Source organism: Miscanthus floridulus, chromosome 16 (genome assembly GCF_019320115.1).
Source record: "Miscanthus floridulus cultivar M001 chromosome 16, ASM1932011v1, whole genome shotgun sequence".
NCBI classification, from domain to species: Eukaryota; Viridiplantae; Streptophyta; class Magnoliopsida; order Poales; family Poaceae; genus Miscanthus; species Miscanthus floridulus.
Window position 1 is genome coordinate 87596349 of NC_089595.1, and position 22025 is coordinate 87618373.

At 42.4% G+C, this 22025-nt stretch overlaps 1 protein-coding gene and 2 long non-coding RNA genes across 3 annotated transcripts; 1 reads left to right on the top strand and 2 right to left on the bottom strand.

The window, feature by feature from the left end:
• Positions 1-2285: 2285 nt before the first annotated feature.
• Positions 2286-3524, bottom strand: LOC136512676 (uncharacterized). Its single transcript, XR_010773175.1, has 3 exons — positions 2751-3524; positions 2628-2669; positions 2286-2547 (listed from the first exon to the last, which is right to left on the bottom strand). It is a non-coding gene; the product is annotated as an uncharacterized lncRNA (long non-coding RNA).
• A 694-nt stretch (positions 3525-4218) lies between these two features.
• Positions 4219-10217, bottom strand: LOC136512677 (uncharacterized). The gene is made up of 3 exons (XR_010773176.1): positions 10098-10217; positions 4894-5068; positions 4219-4803 (listed from the first exon to the last, which is right to left on the bottom strand). It is a non-coding gene; the product is annotated as an uncharacterized lncRNA (long non-coding RNA).
• Positions 10200-20583, top strand: LOC136512674 (serine/threonine-protein kinase Nek4-like). Its single transcript, XM_066506652.1, has 15 exons — positions 10200-10441; positions 10741-10981; positions 11065-11131; positions 11210-11275; positions 11353-11399; positions 11494-11539; positions 11625-11705; positions 11782-11824; positions 11922-11971; positions 16988-17069; positions 17172-17221; positions 17602-17675; positions 17935-17986; positions 18073-18708; positions 18794-20583. The coding sequence occupies exons 2-15, from the start codon at positions 10884-10886 to the stop codon at positions 20222-20224; spliced, it is 2823 nt and encodes a 940-aa protein (XP_066362749.1). The 5' UTR covers positions 10200-10441; positions 10741-10883; the 3' UTR covers positions 20225-20583.
• Positions 20584-22025: the final 1442 nt, after the last annotated feature.

Sequence of the window (22025 nt, forward strand, 5' to 3'; positions counted from 1 at the left end):
CCGTATTTATGACATTTGGATTTTATTTGGATGGATACAGTATTTTGCAGCGCTTGACAATCTTAGCTAAGTTTTATTCAGATACCAGAACTAAACTTGAGTTTCGTCCTTGTCCATCCAAACAGGTAGACTAAACTGTAGTCAATACCTTAACTAACAATTATTTCACTGGTCGGCAAAAGAGAGATAAAGTGAACCAGCAACTATTACTCTATGTATCCAAACAGTACTTGAATAAATTTTATGAACTAAACTTTAGTCACCTAACAAATACTTCTACGTGTAGGCAGACCGAGCATCTCCAACAGCTCTCCTTTCCCCAATCTAACTACCATATAGGGGGAGCTGGGTCCATTTTCCACCTCGAGCATGTGCCACCTTCTTCTAGGCCTAGCGATTGTCGCCCATGCTTTATTGCCAATGAGAGCTCATCCATCTACACGGGATCCAAGTGCTCCAGATTGGTCAATGTCGTTGGGAGCAGGGGAAGGGATGCTATTTTCTTGGCTCTATGAAGTAGACATGCGTGAGCTTGTCAACGACCATGTGGAAGTTTGACTCTGCTGCCTCCTAGATTGACGTAGCCCTAAGCTCGCATGCGGCGGACGGGTAAAGATCACCATGCTCGTTGCGAAGTTCAGCATCGAGTAGGTCAAGGAGCACGAAGGTTGATAAGGAGTCATCGGCGTTAGGGAGGGACAACGCAGCAGATAAGAAGGCTGTGAAGGAGTGGCGTGACAATAGAGAGGCCAAGGAGGAGAGGAGTGGTGGTGCATGATGATAGATCTAGAGAGGGTTGCCGTTGGAGGATATGTAGAGGGACAGCAGGGCAGTGGAGGAGGCAAAGAGGGGTGGCGTGATGGTGAAAAAGGCCGAGGAGGGGTGATGCAATGTCGAGGAGAATGACGCTGGGGAGAAACACTATGCGAAAACGATGGATATATTAAAAAGAAAAAAGAAAACTGATAGCTAGGGTCTATTATATTATTGGAGTGCTTCCTCCCTCTCAAAATAAGTGTTATTGTCACTTCTCGAAAAATTAAATATTTTTTTAACTTTGACCAAATGTATGTAAGAAAATATTAATATTTATAGTATATAATCAGTATCATTAGGTAAACCATTAAATATACTTTTATGATAAACTTATTTAGAGATATAAATATTGCTAATATTTTTTTATAAATTTATTTAAATTTAAGAAAGGTTGACCAGCCTGCACATCCTATATTGAAGTTTATTTTGGGTCTGTACAAAACATCTTCTCTAATTATTGCTGAGCTGCTAGCCTGCCGCGGTCGCACGAGCATTCAAGCAACAGCGGGGACCCGGGAACATGGAGAATCACCGGCATGCCGTCACTGGTTGTGATCTGCAATAGTACTTCTGACACAAGGACAGGTCAATGCTTTGGTTTCAGAGGAGCGAGCCAAGGCCAAGCGCCTAGACGGCCAGACCCAGCCATGAAACCCATGACCTGACCTCGGGGGCTGGAGCTCGCCCCGGAACAGCACGAGCAGAGCACGAGCGGCCAGCACGGGAGCTTCACGTGCCGGCCTGCGTGCCTGCGCCTCTTTCTGAATTGAGTCCATTTCCTCAATGCCATTGAATATTTCTGGGCTTCTTCAAAGCCATCGAAATTTTCCTTCTACCTTCAGTGCCATCAAATGAAAATTTTATTTCCCTAGTTGCTATTCCGTTGGTTCTCAGTTACGTGGATGCAGAAATGACGATTTTACCCTCCGAGTCACAGTACAATTTTGCTATGTTTCCCTAGATGCCATTACACCATATTTTCATGCATTCCCGTAGGTACCATTACGCTGAATATTTATTCATTCCAAATCTAACAGCAAGTATACATACATATATTTGACAAAAAAAATACATGTATAACACATTTATTATTACATGGACAAGGCAAGCATTTAATTGGTCATTCAATGCACATGGATGACACATAATTTAAGCATAACAATGGTTCAAGCCTCAAGATGACACATTACACTGCATTACAGTCTTGCACATCATCATTACATCATATATGGTCCAAGTGGTACTGATAGCCAACAAATTACAATACCAGAAAGAGCATTACAGTTGTGCTCACAAGCAAAATTAGATGAGTATTAGTTCTTCATCAATGAAGCCACAATTCTAAGAGCAATGAAGCCACAATTCTAATACATAATAATAGTTTGAGTTTCAGCCCCCAAACAAAGCGTATGCAGCTCACATGCAGCTTATAAAATCAGCAAAATAAGCCTCCATACCTAGATATTCAGTCTATGATTTTTCTCTTGCTTCTAGTGCCCATTGCAGGACTTTCTGAAGTCTTGCTTCCAGTGCACATTGCAGGACTATTAGGTGTCACCAATCCTTTTTTTCTTCTTTGACATCCCTGTGGCCTTTGGCTTCTTTGCACTTGGTTTTGCTGGTTCCTTTCTCTTCTTTGTAGGCTTGGAGGTAGCAGGTGGTGGCAGAGTAGTGTTACTAGAAGGAAATTGTATGGAGAGTATCTCAGGTTGGCTAGAACCACATGCAGACCTACACATGCAATTATCTTAATTATAAATTCAGCAAAGAACAAAAGATGTGAAGAATTAACATAATGTACATAAACTTACTTTGAAGTTTTTCCAGAACTCAAGTTATTTGAGCACCCTTGGCTGCATCACAAGTTGCAATTTAGGTGGAGTGGGTTTTGAAGTATAACAAAAAATTAACAATTTGTGTATCCACATACTTACCTAGGAGGAAAATACATCGGAGTGGGTCCTGAAGTAGAACCAATAGGTACAGTACTCATATCTGGTGATTCCTGGATACCTTCATTCTTTTTCTTCTTCTTCCTTTGGTGAAAGCTCTAGTTTGGTTTTGGTAAATTGATGAAACCCTAAGCGCTAACCTAGTTTATCAAGTGATCATGAGATAGATAGCACATTCCAAGTAGTGAAGCAAATGAAGATCATGACATGATAATGGTGATGCCATGGTGATGATCAAGTGCTTGGACTTGAAAAAGAAAAAGGAGAAAAACAAAAGGCTCAAGGCAAAGGTATAAATAGTAGGAGCTATTTTGTTTTGATGATCAAGACACTTAGAGAGTGTGATCACATTTATGTTTGATAGCCGTACTATTAAGAGGGGTGAAACTCGTATCGAAATGCGGTTATTAAAGTGCCACTAGATGCTCTAACTCATTGCATATGCATTTAGGATCTAGTGGAGTGCTAACACCCTTGAAAACGTTTGTGAAAATATGCTAACACATGTGCACAAGGTGATACACTTGGTGGTTGGCACATTTGAGCAAGGGTTAGGAACTTCACCGGCGGAGTGTCCGCCCGTAGAGTGCGGACAGTCCGATGGTGCCACCGGCACCCTAGATAGAAAAGATGAAGGCCACTGTAAGTGACCGGACGCTGGTCTCTGAAGGACCGGCGTGTCCGGTCAGTAGCAGCAGAAGAAGCGCAGCGTCGGTCTTTGACCGGACACTGGCGCTGAAACGACCGGACACTGGCTGGCTGCGTCCGGTCACACTGACATGGTCATGCACAGGGGAGTCACCGTGTGACCGGACGCTGGGTGAGTCTGGTCAAGCATGACCAGATGCGTCCGGTCGTGAAAAGTCGTCTCTGGATACTTACTGAAAACGACCAGACGCTGGGGTTCAGCGTCCGGTCACTTTGAGCTACAGCGTCCGGTCATCACTTGACCGTTGAGATCGGGCGATCAACATTTGAAGAGAGGGGACACGTGGCACGCATCGCATGACCGGACGCTGAGGTCCAGTCTGGTCGATATGGCCGGAGCGTCCGGTCACCCCGTGTTGTGCCCAGTGAAGGGGTACAACGACTCTATTTCGTGGGGGCTTCTATTTAAGCGCCATGGCCGGCTAAAGCTCACTCTCTTGGCCATTTGCATTGACATAGCAACCTTGTGAGCTTAGCCAAAGCCCTCCCACTCATCTTCATCATTGATTCATCATCTTTGTGAGATTAGGAGTGAATCCAAGTGCATTGCTTGAGTGTTTGCATCTAAAGGCACTTGGTGTTCGTGTTTTGCTGCGGGATTCGCTTGTTACTCTTGATGGTTGCCGCCACCTAGATGGCTTGAAGCAGCGAGGATCGTTGAGCGGAGGGTGGTGATTGTCTCCGGCTCCGATCGTGGTGATTGTGGGGGGTTCTTGACCTTTCCCCAGCGGAGAGGCAAAAGGTACTCTAGTGGATTGCTCGTGGCTTGTGTGATCCTCATCTTGTGTTGGTTGTGCGGCACCCTATTGAGGGTTTGGCGTGTGAAGCCAATTAGCACGTGAACCTCCAAGTGAGTGAATCGCCACAACGAGGACTAGCTTGCCGGCAAGCAAGTGAACCTCGATAAAAAATCATTGTGTTCATCATTGATTCCAAGATAATTGGTCTTCATTGTTATTCATCCTTGTGATTGATTGGCTCCTTCATTTACACGGCGGTATAACTATCTTGCTTACTCTCTTTACCTTACCGCAAACTAGTTGTCAAGCCCTTTAGTGTAGCTAGTTGTGAGAGCTTAATTGCTTGGTTGGTGTAGCTCTTTAGTTAGCTTTTGAGAGCACACTAACTTAGGGTAGTGTCATCGCTATTGTGTGGATAGATATTATCTAAACTAGAATTGTGGTAGGTGGCTTGCATTTTGAGTAGCCTAGCGCAACACTTGCTTCGCCTCATAATTGTCTAACCCTTTTGTTAAGTGTTGTTGTAGAAATTTTTATTAGGCTATTCACCCCCCTCTAGCCATTAGGACCTTTCACTTGGTGAGCCCCTGCATGCACAATAATATTAGTGTCATATATATGAGTGTACAACATGGCAAATGTACTAGAGATTGCATAGTGGATAGTGAACGCAGTACCTTTCAGCTTTCATGGCTGCAATGTCATTTGAGTTACCATTTTTGCAAGTGTGTCAGTGATGTCCATAGCCTTGGCAAATATCACATCTGTGCTGCCCTTTCTTGCGTGTTTTGCTGCCATTGCTCTTAGTACCCCCTTTGAACCTCACATTCTTCCTTCTACCAGCAGTGGGCACTAAGAGTGGCGGATACATGAAAAACCCATGATCAAATTTCTTCCATTGGGACTTATCGATCATGGCTGGAATAAGATTCTCATATGCAGCTCTAAAAGTGTCAACTGAATAATATGTGTCGACATATTTCACCAAAGGTTCTTTCATTGAAGTGATGAATGCAATAGCATGCTTACATGGAATGCCTGAGACTTCAAATTTTCTACATGAACATGTTCTGTCCTATAGGTTGACCACACACTTAAAGCCATTGCTCCCCTTCACACAAACCTCTGCAACATGTGGTGAGCATGCAGTTACATCCATCTCCAAATTGAAACTCTCCTCCTTTAACCTCTTTTTGATGTGTGGCAAAAATAATCCGTTAAACTTGTTTGCTATTGTCCTCCTTGTATGCCACTTCCCCATCTATAGTTGGCTGATCTTGTCCATCAAAACATCCAAGTTCATTGCCTTATAATTCTTTATCCAGTTATTGAAGCTCTCAACCAGATTGTTAGTCACATAGTCCACCTTGCAATGAGTTAAGAATTGGCTTCTTGTCCATATCCTCTTATGCCATTGCCTTATGTAATTCATTGCATCTGGTCTAGCTTCATCCATTGCTTGCCAATGCTTCTAAAAAAAATATGGAGACCATGAATAGGCTAATGTCCATAAGTGGTCATCAAACACCTTTCCTTGATATCTTTTCTTGAAATTGGTCACCAAATGGAACATACACTCCCTTTGTTCAACAGTTGGGAACACTGCTTGCACTCTTTTCAGTAAGATACTCAAATTCGTGTTTGATTGCATAATGATTTAGCGCCAACTTAAATTGTCCCATGCTGAGATATTTGCTACCAACAACCATTGAAGGGTCTTCCTTATCATAAGCAACAATAGGAGGTGGTACAGGATCCTTTCCAACCAACCCATCCTCTTCCTCATAGTCTTCGTCAAAATCAAGATCAGACTTAGACTTAGAGGCGCCACCCTCAAGAGAAGCCCCAGTTTGAGGTGCAATTTGTAAGTACAAACCCTCATCATCCACACCAACAAATTCATTTTCTGGTTCAGGATTTGCTAGGTACTCGTCATCATCAGGGTAGGTGGTTGTTGGTTCAGTGGGTTGTCTGCTTGTTGGATCAGTGGGTTGGCTACTTGTTGGATTGGTGGAGTGGATTTTCACATGCTCCTTTGACATATTAGGCCACTCAAGGTTTTCTGTTGGAAGTGGGTATGCAATAACCATATTCACTACTTTGCACTCAACATGTTTAGCAAACAATGCAAGCAGGTCTTGGTCAGATTTGATTTCTATGTGTTTCTCAGTGATAATATCATAATAGGCAACTGCAACTAGTTCATCATATCCTGGGGGATACTTTGTCACAGTTTCATCAACAAAGTCCTTGAAATTGCACGTGTCAGAGTCGTCAACCATGCTGATACGAAAGCAAGAAACATCCTGCCTACTTCTACAGTTCCCCAGAAGCCTTATTTCCAATAAAAAAACTCGATTTCGGATCCATCCTGTTAAAGATGGCATAAAAAACTAGAGGAGTTACTACTGGTTTCAGCTTCTTATCGTACATTAAGCGTAATATTGTGAACTAAGAACAAGAATTCAAGAACAAATGGATAATGGCAATACCCTGGAAGAAGCTAAGATTGGTGTGGATCTGCCGCTGCCATCTTCGTTGTCCACGAATCAGTAGTCGCCCACCGCAAGCCCACAGCCCAGGCACTCCAAGGCCACGACGTCTTCCTACCACGGGGCTCGGTCCGCACCTTCCTGGCGTGGGGGTTCAGCGCTGTCGGCCCACGTCCTCCTAGGCGCGGGGCTGCGGTCGCCGCCGGCCTGCCGCTCCCAGGTGCGAGGCTCGCACGCCGCCGGCCCATAGCCTCCCAGGAGCGAGGCGAGGCCGCCGACGGCCCGCCGCTCCCAGGCACTGGGGCTCGCACACTACCCCTACCTCTTGGCCGCGAGGAACGCCTGCCGCCTCCGAGCCGGTCCGTGGGTCTCGGTCGCCGCCGCCTCCTAGCCGCTCCGCGGGTCTCGGTCACCTCATGCTAGGGTTCGCGAGCAAAGCTCGCGATTCAGATGAGGATGCTTACAATTTAGATGGGGAGGGTTGGGAAAAACATCACGTGAGAATAACTCTATTGGTGGGCCCATGTTGTCGATCTCTAAGGGGGTATATTGGGCATCAAATTTTTAGGGACGTCACCGTCCTTGTGTGGGTGCAGATTTGTCAGTGACACAAATATAACCGAGATCAGACGGAATGACAGTAAGGGAAACATAAATTTTATTTGACGGTAGTGAAGGGAACTTAAAAATTTCGATGGCTTTGAGGGAAGTCCAAAAATTTTCAGTGGCACCGAGGAATTGACTCTTCTGAATTTCTCCTTATCCGATCGTTGCCCGGTTTGAACCTTTGCCGTCTTGCCGACATGGCGTCATCTTTGCTGCAGCCACGTCGTCTACCTGGGGTAACAGCAACAGCATGCATGCTCTATTGCTATTTGCTCTTAAGCATAGAACCCACATGTCAGTGATAAAAAAAAGAGACGCGGACCTGTTTTTGCCGGATCTGACGTTGCTGATGCTGAAGCAGTCGATGTTAATCATGATGCACGGACGGTGCAGCTCTTCAGTCTTCACTCACCACTCACCAGTGTAGCAATCACACCGCCCCATGCTCTGCGAATTACTACCAGTCCCCGTCCCAAAAATCTTGCACTTGTAAAATGTACTCATGTGGATCTACAGAGACATGTAGATTTACAACTACAGCAAAAACTTTAAACTAAAATACGCCATATTATATATCAACTGTATATGTGGAGTCTAACAAAACTGGACTTTGCTTTTTACGAATTTTCTATAATTTTATACCATTTTCAAAGTTTCAACCAATTTATGAAATAAAAAAAAAGAGAGCACATGGCGCCACATCATATGCCACGTAGGTGGCAGAGTCTTATCTGGCCTGCTTTGGAAGGCGGCTTAGGATATTGACAAAGTGTATGGACTTACGCTTTGTTCGGCGGATACATAAGCCGACTGAAACTGTTTTGTTGTGAGAGAAAAATACGGTAGATTCTAGCTGGTAAGCCGGTTGATAAGTTCAAGCGAATATGACCAATAGGAAAAATATTGTAGGAAAAAGTTTAAGGACCACAACACAATTTGCCAATTCACTCGACTAAAGTTTAAGGAATATTTTACCATTTCACAACACCTTTAATCTGGTTGTAAAACGCCTGTTTTTTTTTTTCCTCTTATAACATGCTCATAAAATTCAGATGTAGGAGGGAAGTTTTTCAACTGGATATGATATAGCAAAACTGATTTTGTTTTATCTGGAGGATACTTTGACCAGCATTACTTATTAACAAGATGTCGTTTTATGACACGAACTTTTATTCCTATATAAGTTCTTTCAAATCTGAATCTAATATTGTAACACAAATTTTTTATATCACAAAAGTATTTGTTAATAGAGTGATTGTTGGTCAAAAGCTTGATAATAAGACCATCTCCAACGACGACACCCAAAATACAAGACATATTCTACGTTTGGATAGCGCTACATGCAAATGGTTCAATATCCTTTTTTTTTGCAAATGGATTTCTAGGAGAGAGGATACTCAGATTTAGGTTGTGTCTCTTCTGGCACCTAAAACGAGCCTCCTATATAGGTACTATGTTGGAGGCCGATACAATACTGTCGAAGACTTATTTTTCATTTTGAGTTTGGATGCCCTTGCGGGTGACCTGTTGGAGACAGAAACAAAATGAGTTGTGCATTCTTGATAGAGGGAGTATATTATGGTTGATACCAAACAATAAACTGCTAAAAGTACAGTGAAGCGAAATGAACCATACCATCGTCCTGTTCGCCTGGCTTATAAGATATACTTTTTCAGCCAACAAATAATATTTTTCTCTCACAACAAATCAACCAACAATACTTTCAGCCGTGGCTTATCAGCCAAACGAACATGGCATATATATATATATATATATATATATATATATATATATATATATATATATATATATATATATATATATATATTAGAATGAAATGTCAGGCAAGTTGAGATATGCATGTCAGCATGTGAGCAATGATTTGACCACTTTTTTATTTATTTATAGTTAATCACTCCAAAGTCCAAACGGCATGTAAGCCAGCAACATGTGATGCATTGTGTTTTTTTTTTCTTTTTCTAAAAGAAAGTTATTTTTAATTTTGTGAGGATGTGTTATGGACTCATGGTTCTGCCTTGGTTCACACATCAAATCGGTCTGTTGGATGGCTTGCAGCATATTTGTAGTAGCAAACCAACCGTATTCATATCGTCAGTTTGTATAATAGCATTTATACTAATCCTCCATGCATGATATTGCATCAAATGATTTGGATTAGCTTCAATCTTATTTATTTTGGCTTCAGGACTAGGAGAGTAGGGACCTTTCAAACAACAAATAATAAAAGTACATGCAAACCAAACTTGTGGAATGAAGTGAGCACGAGATAGTCTTTAAAATGTACTTCAGTTTATATAAAGAATCAAAATTTTCATGTTCCAAATCCAAATATTTTTTATTATCTACTACTTCAAACATGGAATTTAAATTCAAAATTTTAATTACTGAAACTTTCAATATTCAAAACCATGAAGGTACTCCCGTAAAAAAAATGGTAATTCGGTTCAGCATTGTAGGTCAGATGTAATTTTCTTGCACTAATAGCACACGTCACAGGACAGTAAATTGGTGTAAGTCACATTAAAAACTGAGGTCTATACGGACTAAAGTTTAATCAGCTAAATTTAAAGATTTATTTGTGTGGTCTAATAAGCTAATAATCTTTTTGCGAGGTTGATTAAACTTCAGACAACACTTTAAATTATACTTTTGAAGCTTTAAGAGCTAAAATGATCTAAATTTTAGAGGTTAAACTTTAGATAATGGAATCTAAACATAACCTAAAAAGGATTGGTGGAAGCCACACTTCCAAAAATTGGTACCTTTTAACCCTGCAACCATCACCCTGCCTCTGCTGATGTGCCTTTAACCCCACCGCCCGCTGTTGCGGCCGCGCCGTATAAAAGCCGCCGAGCAAAACTCCGTCGGCCACACCGTTAGCCTACGCCGCACTGCGCAAACCAACAACCAAATCAAATCCGGAGCCAGTAGGGAGTGGTAGGTTGAGCCGCGAGGAGCCCGCGGCTCTCGACAGAGCAGAGGCGGCGGCGTCCACGGAGCAGGAGATCTCGCCGCGACGTCGTCCAGTCGCCGCTGGCGTCGCCGGTTCCCGCCAGAAGCGGAGGAGAAGCTTCGTCGCTCGCCAATGCAGGTGGACACCGCCGCGGTAAGGCCCCTTGCCTCTGTCGGCGCCCGGTTCCGGTTGGTGGGAGCAGCGTGCTGTGTGCAGAGCTGCTGCGAAATCAGTAGTAGCACCACTGTTTTGGATAACCGATGCATTAGATTCTCGCCGAGTAGTTCATCGATTCCCGTGGTTCAATAACTTTCCTGTGTAACATCACCCCTTCCTTTCTAAGAAAAGGCAAATGTTGTGGGTTTGATTGGACGCCACGTGATAGCGCGTGCGCTTTCATCAAAGCAGCTTGCAGCTTGGCTTATTAGGTGTCTGTGTGCTTTCTTTTGCAGAGCTGGCTTAGGATGTCGCGGTGTTTGAACCTCAGTTGGGCTTGGGCAGGAGAAATGTGACTGGTTCCGGTATATAAAGATTGACGTACCTGTTGCGAGTTGCTGCTGCTAGACTGTGATTGTTTTGTCACGTATTGAGGCTCATGGAGTCACGGATGGATCAATACGAAATCATGGAGCAGATTGGCTGCGGGGCCTTCGGTGCCGCCATCCTAGTCAATCACAAGATTGAAAAGAAGAAGTAAGATACATCGCTCTTCCATCAGTATGTAGGCTATATATGGCTTTGTCTACCATTCGGGTGACTGTATGATTGCCTTGCAGGTATGTGTTGAAGAAAATCCGGCTTGCGAGGCAGACGGAGCGCTGTCGGAAGTCTGCCCATCAAGAGGTTGGTGAAATGTGATGCTTTGTTTCTGATTCATTGGTTGTGCCTTGAAGAGTTAGTAAGAGAAAAGATGAATTGCAGATGGCTCTGATTGCCTGGCTGCAGCACCCTTACATTGTTGAATTCAAGGAGGCTTGGGTTGAGAAGGTTTTGTAGTTCAGGAACTTGTTCTTACCTGGTTTCTTCTGTCTGAACTTATTTAGTTGACAAGGTGAGTTATGCAGGGTTGTTATGTCTGCATTATCACGGGCTATTGTGAAGGTGGAGACATGTGAGTGTGATTTAGTGCTTTCGTATTGGAGGTCATCCTTTAAGTTGCAACATAACCACATTGTGTTATATCTCACATTGGTCTTATTTTTCAGGGATGAGCTGATGAAGAAATCAAATGGTACATACTTTTCTGAGGAGGTATGAGAAGACTTGTCTATTTTGTTTATCTGATTGAAGGAAGGAAATCATCCACATTGCACTCATAACATCGAATAATCCTCAGGTATTGCTTAAATGGTTCGCTCAATTGGTGTTGGCTGTAGATTACTTGCACTCGAACTATGTCTTGCACCGTGACCTGAAGGTAAGTGAAACACAGTAGATGATCATCATTGTCAATTTTTTATGCAATAAATGGTCATGACTCCTCAAGCTTGCAGTGCTCCAACATATTTCTCACCAAAGATCAGGACATACGCCTTGGTTAGTTTCTCACAACAAATACAGTAATGACATATTACATCTGTTTCTTGTTATGCTTCATCATATCAAGTTATCTTATTATCTGGTCTTCATGCAGGAGACTTTGGCCTAGCAAAGACTTTGAAGGAAGATGATTTAGCTTCATCGGTATGGTGTTCCAGCATGTTTCCTTTCCTTCCTCTTTGTTCTGTCTCAAAACCTTGTGTCATCCTAAAGCTTCCTGATTATAGAAAAAAATTACTGAATTTGTTAATCACTCATACAATACACCAGGTAAAACGCTAAATACTCATCAACCGTGAATTTATCCCTCATCTTGTTTATTTTTGGATTAACATTTCATTTTACAACTGATTGGGAACCTCATTTCTTTACTGCCACTGGATGGGTTTTGGGACTTTTGACCCAAATTCCAGTTAGAGTCTATTCAAAGATAGGAATTAAAATTTAGATCCAGGGGCCCCTGGGGGGAGGATCCTTTCCCTTCTTATACTAGGATCATGCCCGTGCGTTGCAATGGGAACAAATTAATGTCCGACTACTTTAGTACGGGCTAATATCATGTTTCAAGGGTGATAATTTATGTGATGCTATTAAAAAAATCATCTTAACCATTCATGGTTATCATATCATGATTCCAATGTGCTAAACACAAATCGCAGCCTTGTCCAATTATTCACACGTGATCTAAATATTTTCAAGGATAGTAAAATAAAGTGTTGTTTCATTGGCATTTTGTTTGAAACATGTATTATTGACCAAAACGACCACTTCATTAGTTCACCACGTATTGTTTTTGATCCAGTTGATCGTCTTTCGAGTTCAAGAAAAGGGTCATGACATCAAGCCTTAAAAGGCACATGAATTAAGTCAAGAACTGAGCAATTTAAGTATTTAACTCAAAAATACATTCCATAACCAAATCTTATGATATTACTTCATCCTTCACCTTATATTATTGTCTTTGTGGAGCATGCCTGAAAATAAGACCATTCATGATTACATTCTTCTAATTAATTTGTTTCTCGGCCTAAGCCAAAACCTAAATTTCAAACCAATATCATTCTATGACTAATTTATTGAAATTTCAGAGCCATATGAGCATTTCCTTATTGTCCCTCCTTGCTTCTCTCTTCCCTTGTCCATGCCCTTGCAAAGGCTACCTGAACAACAGCCATGAAGGAATGACGAGGTAGGACACACCAGCAACAACTCTTATCTTGTGTGATTTGTTAGAGACCTGTGGAGGCAACAACAGACTCAGGTACATACCCACCCCCAACAGCGCAGCCTCCAAAGAGTAACAGTAATGGATTTGTTAACTACAACCAACAACATGACAAGCAAAAACATGCGAGATATCAGTATACTGCCTGAAGGTTGTAATATATTTTTCAAAAATATTGATTGTAATTATATTACAATGCTGGAATTAGTGTCAACGATAGGCCATTCACAAATATCATACAGCAGAGCATACACTAATATGAATCAGGGGAATTCTTAGTATGATAAACAAAAGTAGCAGTAGCTTATATAGCTATCTGTTTACATCAATTGATTGGCAAATTCAAATACCAAGTGGAAATTTTGTATAGGTTTAATTTAAGGTGTCAATGCATGTCTATAGGCAAACATTATGCAACATGGAAAAAACTATAGCCACACCAATTCATCTAAAGCTGAAGCATGCAACATGGTAAAAGACCATTCCCTAAAACAAAGTGGTAGTACTGCTGAGTTCTCCAATAGATATGCACAGAGAACTACCTTGGAAATTAACTGGTGAATCAAGTTTCAGCAGACAACAGAAACATTTCACTTACAGCTTACCTGCGATGAATTTTTGATTTTTGATTTTTTTGTTTGCTCAAGGTCGCAAGAACAGACCATCAAATATTTCATTGTTTAATTGCCGACCCATCTAGTTTCTTAACAGAGGACTGAAACTGAAAGGTTGCAGGTTCAACCAGGAAAATTATTCTACAACTAAAAAGCAGCAAATTCATAGAATAAAAAAAACTGAAATACTGAAACACTGAATGAAAGAATGAACTATATGCAAGACCAAAAGAAACGATTACTAAATTAAAGAACGGTTGGTAGACAGGGAGCACTGTACTGAATGGTTACAGGTTCTCATGTGTGTGTATTATGAATAAAAAAACTCTCAAAGATCAGTAATATGTCTACTTGCCCATATCCCCACAGTAGAAACAACTAAAGTTATTTATGGCTCTATCAAAGACTGAGGACATACTAAAAATGAATGGAAGCACATACATGAGAAACATACAGGAATTGTAGGGAACAAGACCTTCAAATTATGCTGCCTTCTGGGCTTCTGGCATACCACTCAAACGGTCAGACCATTGCAGCATTCCATTGCAAAAGCTTTCTTTTGCTTTCCCTGAGACCATTGTAGATACACAATACTATTAACAAATAACTAAATGATTTTAAAATATTTGTTGTGCTCAATCATAGAAACCAAACCCTCCCTTCTCTTGCTGCACATTTACTCTCCTAATGTATGTGGAACTGTGCTGGTTGTCACAGATCGAAATGACCTTCCTAGGCAGAGCCACAAACAAAAAGGGATGATTAAATAAGCTTCAAGAGGGGAGAGGGTCAGCTCTAATTAGATACTTGCAGGCTTGCAGCTGCCTTGATTGCTCAATGGCATGCAATTCAGAAAAGGTAGAACGTCATCGCCCTTCATCAGCACTACATTCACAGAGTCAGGCCTATTTTCATGTCCAAAATGGCCACCCTAAGTAAATTTCACTTGCAATGGCCACTGGGCACTTTCATCCAATCCAGAAAACCACCTCTTTATATCTCACATCGTCACCTACCCTGATCACATCCTTGACAAAAGCCCATGAATGGGAAGAATGCACGTGCATTTAGAGTTTCAAAGATACTGTCAACAACTGTTGAGGCAACAAGCTCAGCTGTACTCGGCTGAAGTCCCCGGTGGATGGAGCTTTGCAGGCTCCTAAGCCTACAATAACACCAAGGCCTTATTAGTGACAAGAACAGATACTGAAATTCTGTACTCCTAAATTTAGGGGACTTGATTTCAGCTTAGCTAAGTAAACAGAACCCACAGACACGCAAGAGACGAGTTCCACGAGCACAGACATGAATCCCTACGCCATCACTGCCTTGCAGCGGCCAGCGTCGGCCATCAAGTCCCACAGGTGCGCCTTCTGAAAACTGACGATTGACCTGCATCTGCACAAGTGAAAGCAGAAACAAACAGTGAGATAATCACAGTATAGGACTCTACAATGCAATCAACATAGTGATGCGGCCACGGGGTCACGCACCTGCAAGGCCTTCTTTTGGTCCATGTTGCAGATCAGCGCCACCAATGCCATGGATTCCGCTACAAGTTGGCAAAAACGAAGAGGTGAAAAACCAAATTAACATTAACAGAACCAGTGGAATCACTAATCACAAACAATTCCTTTATGTAAGGGCGCATGAGTCTAGCGGCATCCTATAGCGACAGCGAAAGGTATTCATGGACAGTCCCTCCAATCACGTCGCTCTGCTGTTTGGCTACCATCACCGGCGTTCAGCCTTGGATCACGTGAGCCTGCGCCTTGCCTCGGGCATGGCCTCGCCCAAGCACAATTTGATATACTTAACAAGGACCTGTGCACATGTTCAATTTCAAATAAATTGCAACCAGCAGCACATGTGCACATGAACCAATAGAGAGGAAAATATAGAAAACTTGAATCAGGGCGTGAATGTTCTTTGCCTTACTGATTTGCACAAACTAACGGAAAAAGAAATGCAGGGAAGGGGATGACTCACTTGGGAATTATCATCGCCTAACGGCTTCATGAGATGTTGCTTGAAGGTTTCCAAATACATAGTCAGTTAAAGAAATATATATATAAAAAGAAACAACTAATGTGAACCAAACATCTTGTTAGATCACAAGAAGCAGCCACCTAGGCGAGGTCCCTGGCCAGCTTCCAGTATATATGCGCGAGCGAGTACTGCTCCTTGACCATCTTGGCCTTCATCTACACCAGAATAGCAGTGAAATCAATTGGCTCATCAGTCAAGCAAGACACCGCCAAAACCAAAAAATTCAGAGCAGCAAGCAGCCAAGTGAGGCGAGGTGGTGAACTCTCACGTTGTCATCGAGTTCGATGCAGAATCGCGTGTCGACGTCATGGAGAGCCAGCTCGAGTTTGGCGGCCCTGTCGTCGAGTTCGATGGCAAGGCAATTCCTGTTCGCCAGCCTCTGTCGTAGTCGCGCGGCCTTGAGCTCGAGGTGCGAGGCCCGATCCGCCACGGCCATGGCCATGATCTTGTGCGCCACCTCCAGTTGCTCATACGGGTCCTAGGTCCGGCAGCAGCACAGCCGCAATGGCGTAGAGCGGTGCTGAGGGGGCGATGCACGGGGAGGTGGCGGCGCGGAGGGGGCAATGTGACTCGATCCACCCCGCCCCAACCGGGTCGGCACGCCATCACGCCGAACCGATGGGTGGCGGGGGACGACACTGGCACCCTCGACCATCAGCGCATTGAGGCCGCAGTGCTCGAGCTCGCCCCAACGTCCAGGTTTCGGAGGGGATCCGGAGGCCTAGCAGCTCCAATTTGAGACCATGGGTTGGGTTGGTGGTCGATGGCGGCGCGAGGTGATGGCGACGGCGGCATTGGCGCAGGAGATGGCGGTGGTGGTTGTCGCTGTCGGGGGAGAAGCGGATATCCTCCTCTGGGCAGCACAAGGTGATAGAGGCGTCCATCCGAGGATGGCGTCGTCGATCGTGGCCGGGTCGCGCACGCGCACCGTTTAAAATTTCACAGCCGCCATGTGAAACGTACGTGGGGGGTGAAGCGAAGGCACCGGGTGAAACATATCTGGGGGTGAATCGAAAGGTAGCCGGGCAGACGATATCGCTTCATAATTCTTTGTTGTAGATTTACCATGAACCATGTAGATATGCTAGTCCATCTCATGGAATGTATGAAGGTGTAATTCTTGTTTTGTATTTGTGCAATAACTGGTGGCACCATGCTTTTTTTAGGTTACCATGAACCATGTAGATATGCTAGTCCATCTCATGGAATGTATGAAGGTGTAATTCTTGTTTTGTATTTGTGCAATAACTGGTGGCACCATGCTTTTTTTAGGTTGTCGGGACACCAAATTACATGTGCCCAGAGCTGCTAGCCGATATTCCATATGGTTTCAAGTCCGACATCTGGTCTCTCGGTATTATGTATTATCTGGCTCAGTTCTTTCTGTAATGTAAGATGTTTACGTAACTGATGATTTATTATAAATTTCTAACTTAACATGTTTTCATTTGTATAGGATGTTGTATGTATGAGATGGCAGCTCATCGACCTGCCTTCAAGGCATTTGTGAGTTTTTGTCTGATCTTATTTCTTATCACTGTCCCAAAATGTAGTTCTTTTTAGTTGTCTTAAGTCAAATTTCTCTAACTTAGACTAAGTTTGTAGAATTAACATCTACAATACCAAATAAATCCACTATCAAGACATATTTCATGGTGAATTTGATGAAATTAATTTGATCTTGTACATGTTTTTGCATTTTTAATTTTGGAATAGAGGGAGTACTTCAAAATGGTTACCCAGATGTAGATTCCTCTGGTTGATGCCTTTTATGTTACATTACATAAAATATAGGGAACATGGATATTCATTGGCGCTCTTTTAGTGATCCTAGTGTATGTAATTACTGCTTTCTGATGGTCTTACCTGATTTTCATTGCCTGCAGGATATGGCTGGATTAATAAGTAAGATAAATCGGTCTTCCATGGGTCCTTTGCCTGCCTGTTACTCAGTGTCTATGTAAGTGAACTTCTCTACATGAAGTAGATCTTGTGGAAGTTGGAACAGTTGTTCTTTGCATGTTTAAAAGTGATCCTGGTAACCATTTCTATCACATGGTATGCACTCTCTATATAAGCAGTGCTTATTCTTGTTCCCGAGAACCAAGTAATGTTAATAGCAAACTGCTAAATGTTTCCTTTTTTTATACACAATATTGTTAGAACAGTTTCATATAGAATGTACAGCTCAAAAGATCGTTTTTTACTGTTGGGTACAGGAAAACCCTAATCAAAAGTATGTTGAGGAAGAGTCCAGAGCATCGACCTACTGTAAGATATTATGAACCTTGAACCTTCATGCAGCAGTTCTTCTTTTCATCTGGATTTTGAACATTTATGTTAAATCATTTGAACAGGCATCTGAGATCCTGAAGAACCCGTACTTGCTACCTTATGTTAATCAATACCGCCCCCTTTATGATTCTTCAAACCCCATGCGGATGCCAGAGAAACCATTGCCCACTTCACGGAGCAGTCAGAGAAGCATGTCTGACAGCCAAAGCAGTAGCATTTCCAGTAGTGACATTGACAGTGCCCAATCAAGTGACAGAAGCACATCAGGCGGGACTACAAGTACTGACAGAAAGACCATTGATACTGCAAGCATTCGAGGTGTGGATCAAGGTAAGTTAGATGAAAATGGTGCAACACCTGAAGATCTTAGAGACAATTCTAGTGTTCAGTTTAAAAGGCAAGATTCATTGAAATGCATACATGTTGATCACCATCCCAGACCAGAGAGCAAACAACCAAAGATCATTGAGAAGATAATGACAACCCTTAGAGAGGAGAGCAGAACGAGAGAAATCAACTCTCCTGTCAGAGGTGATGTAAAGCTGAGTTCTGGCCTCAGCAACAATAATCAAGTAGAGCAACCATTACAGGTTTCAAGGACAAACAGTGACATGCCATGCAGCTTAAAGTCTGGCAACATTCTATCCCATGACGAACATGTAAATGAAGTTGAAGCATCACCACCCTTAAAGCAACTGGTATGAGTTAACTTATTTGTTTTCATGAAATCCAATTTTTTTTCCATATATTGCTTACTTATGTCTCCTGGTATCGGTCTTGCAGTCACCTATTGTTGAACATAGTGCAAAAATGAAAACCGCTGGGCCATCAACTCCTGAACCTGCCAAACAAATCACAGAAAATGGGGCTGCAGCTTCAGGAAAAACTAAGAACAAGACATCACCTGCTGCTAGACGTCCTAGCCCTCAGAGGCAAGCTGGAGCAGGGACTCCAAGCTTTCCAGTCACAATGACAAGACGTGCTTATACCAAGTTCATAAGAGAGAGAGAGAAAACTCCAGAGCGACCATCCTGTAGCCCAGATATGAAACTGGATGCTCTTAGTGATCCTCCACGAAGCTTAATGATTTCTTCAAATCCTTCAGAAGGACAGCATATGAAACTGGATGCTTCACGAGCAAACTCAACAAATCTTTGGGAGCTTTTCACCGTTTCAGCAAAGGAACACAGCAGCACTTGCTCAAGTTCTACAGTTGGTTGTACTGAAAATATGGACCAGCCTGAACTATCTGAACCTAATTCACCTGTCTGCTTGGTTTCACCATGTACAGGCTGTTCACCCAACACAATCGAAGAGGATGACAAAAGCACCATACCATGTTCAGAAATTAGCACTGACAAGAATGTTGCAACTAACAATGGTGGTTCAAGCCTGAGGTCAGATTTGGAACCATCCTTTCTGAGTTCTGAACAAGAGTTTGTTTCCAAAGATGTGCAATCTAGCAATCATGAGCAGAGCAACATTGCATTCCAAAGCGGTGAAGATAAGTTCACTGTCCAGGAGCTGCTTTCATCGGTACCAGAAGTTGCTCCTCCTGTTTCATCAGCACCAGAAGTTGCTCATTCTATTCCAGCCACAAAAGGCACACTATTGGACACACCCATTTTTCTTCAGTCATGGAAGAGACATGTAGTTTCTCATTTAAACCCTCCAGTTGATGATGTTATTATACAGCCTATAAGACACAGCACTTTCTGTGTCAGTGATGAGCAGCCAACACAAGAAAGTGTTCAAAGAGAAGCTCAGACCGCTGATGTGATCAAACTACTGGATGTGGTACCAGAAGAGGCTGATGCAAGGATCAGCTCATCAAACATCCTGCCTCCAGCACGGTCCTCATCAGTTATTGCTACATCACATGTCCCAGAAGCCAATGTTGCTACTAAGGCACTAGCTGCCTCGGACAATGTAAAATTATCTGCTGCCTCATCAGGGACCAGCAACGGAATGAAGGAAGAGGCATCCCCTACTAAGGAAGCACTTGATGTTACATCGTTTCGGCAACGTGCTGAGGCTCTCGAAGGGCTTCTGGAGCTTTCCGCGGATCTGCTGGAGAATCAAAGGCTGGAGGAGCTAGCAATTGTTCTCAAGCCGTTTGGGAAGAATAAGGTGTCCCCACGAGAAACCGCTATCTGGCTGGCCAGAAGTTTCAAAGGGATGATGAGTGACGAAGCAGGTCGCACGTCGCTATGAGCACCATTTTTTGTCTGTTTGTTTGTGTGGTTTCACTTGTGCTCGGAGTAAATCGGTGCCGCTTGATTTGGTAATAGCATTGCTCTGAGTTACTCAAAGTTGATTGCATTGACAACAGCTTGTGGAGTTGTGTTTTCTTTCTTTTTTTATTTTTATTTTTATTTTTATTTTTGAGAAGACAGCTTGTGGTCTCTGTTGCCACTTTTTTCCTTTTCTGATTGCTCCATTCTTTTTGGCGTATGTTGTACATAGCCAAGAACTTAGAACTGTAAACAGCAAAAAGCTTGTCTCCGGTGTGATTCAAAAAGAAAATACTATTAAGCTAAATGAACCTTGAATTCTTCTGATAAAATGGCCTCAGCTTGCCAACTGCTATGTTCGACCTTCCAGCAGAGGTTAGTTATCATCTAGCAACTAGCATTCTAGCAAGCTATTCTATTCGAGTCGTTCTGTAAACGAAAGGCAGAATGCAACCTCATCGATCTGACATGGTTATCTTTTGTGCTCATCCTCTATGGTTAATTTTGTCCTCATCCTCTTTGATGTTCAATACTAAAGTTGAGTGCTTGACAAGATTTAAAACTGTGTAGTTAAAACTTTTTTTTTCATTTGAATTCATTTAATAGCCAAAATATTAAATACAAGATTTTGATATTTATAAAAAAGATAGAATGAATCCTAAATATGTGCATTAGCTGAAACTAGGTCGTGGATTTGAGTCCTAGAAAATATCTATTTTTTTTAATTTTTAATGCCCGTCTTTAAAAATCCATTTTGCAGTAACGAAGCATATGGATGAACTTGTAACTGAATTCATTCATCAGCAATCATTCCTCCGTCCTAGCAACTCTCGTTCTTCTAGTTTTTTCCTCAATTCTCCAATTCAATTGGTTGCTAACAGTACTTTGAGGAAAGAAAGAAGGGAGCGTTTCAAAATTGCTGCAGAGTAGCTCAGAGTTCAGACCACACCAGGTCACCATGAAAAGACCCAAACAAATTCTGCTTTGATTTGATCATCAGCACGTCGCAATAAACTTTTCTTTTTTATTTGTAATGTATACAAGGACAGCAAACGTGATAATCTGCAGCGCCCTTTGCAGCGTGCATGCGTTATGCATATGCACGGGTACGTACTGTAGCTTTTGGTGCATGCCGGCTGGCTGCTTGACACCCGCACTTACGTTACCTACTCATCATTAAAAAAACGCTTCTCTCTTTTAAATTTTATTAATTTTTAACTAGTTTTATAAAAAAAATAGCAGCGATTTTTCTCAAATATATTTATTATAAAACTATATTGTACTATAAATTCAATAATTATAATTTTTGAAAAGCGAAATATAGTAGTAGTTGTTGTTGTTGTTGTGATGAGTACACAGCACGTACGCAGTATGCATATACGGATACAGTGTCCTGTTCTTCTTAGAATTACTTCGTATTGGCCAGACTGCCGGCTGTGTACTCTCGTCACAGTTCCTCCAGCTGGTAGCCGCTGTACTCGGGCCTGAGTTTGGTCCAACTCGAGCCAGGCTTTCGTGCTGCTAGCCTGCTACCCATTTTTACCGTGCACTCTTGGGTCGGAGAAAGTTACCTCTGAAATTTTATAAAATTTTATCTGGCCGGACAAGCTAGAAGATAATCCGAAGAAAAAAGAGATAACTAGAGATGAAAATATAATAAGAAGGAAAAAGGCCAAAGTTTAAGCTTAGCTCACAAACAAAAAACTTGTTAGGTACTTTTCAGGGACGTGGTTCAACTTTGACCATTGTTGCAGCAAAATGATGACCATAAGGATTGATTA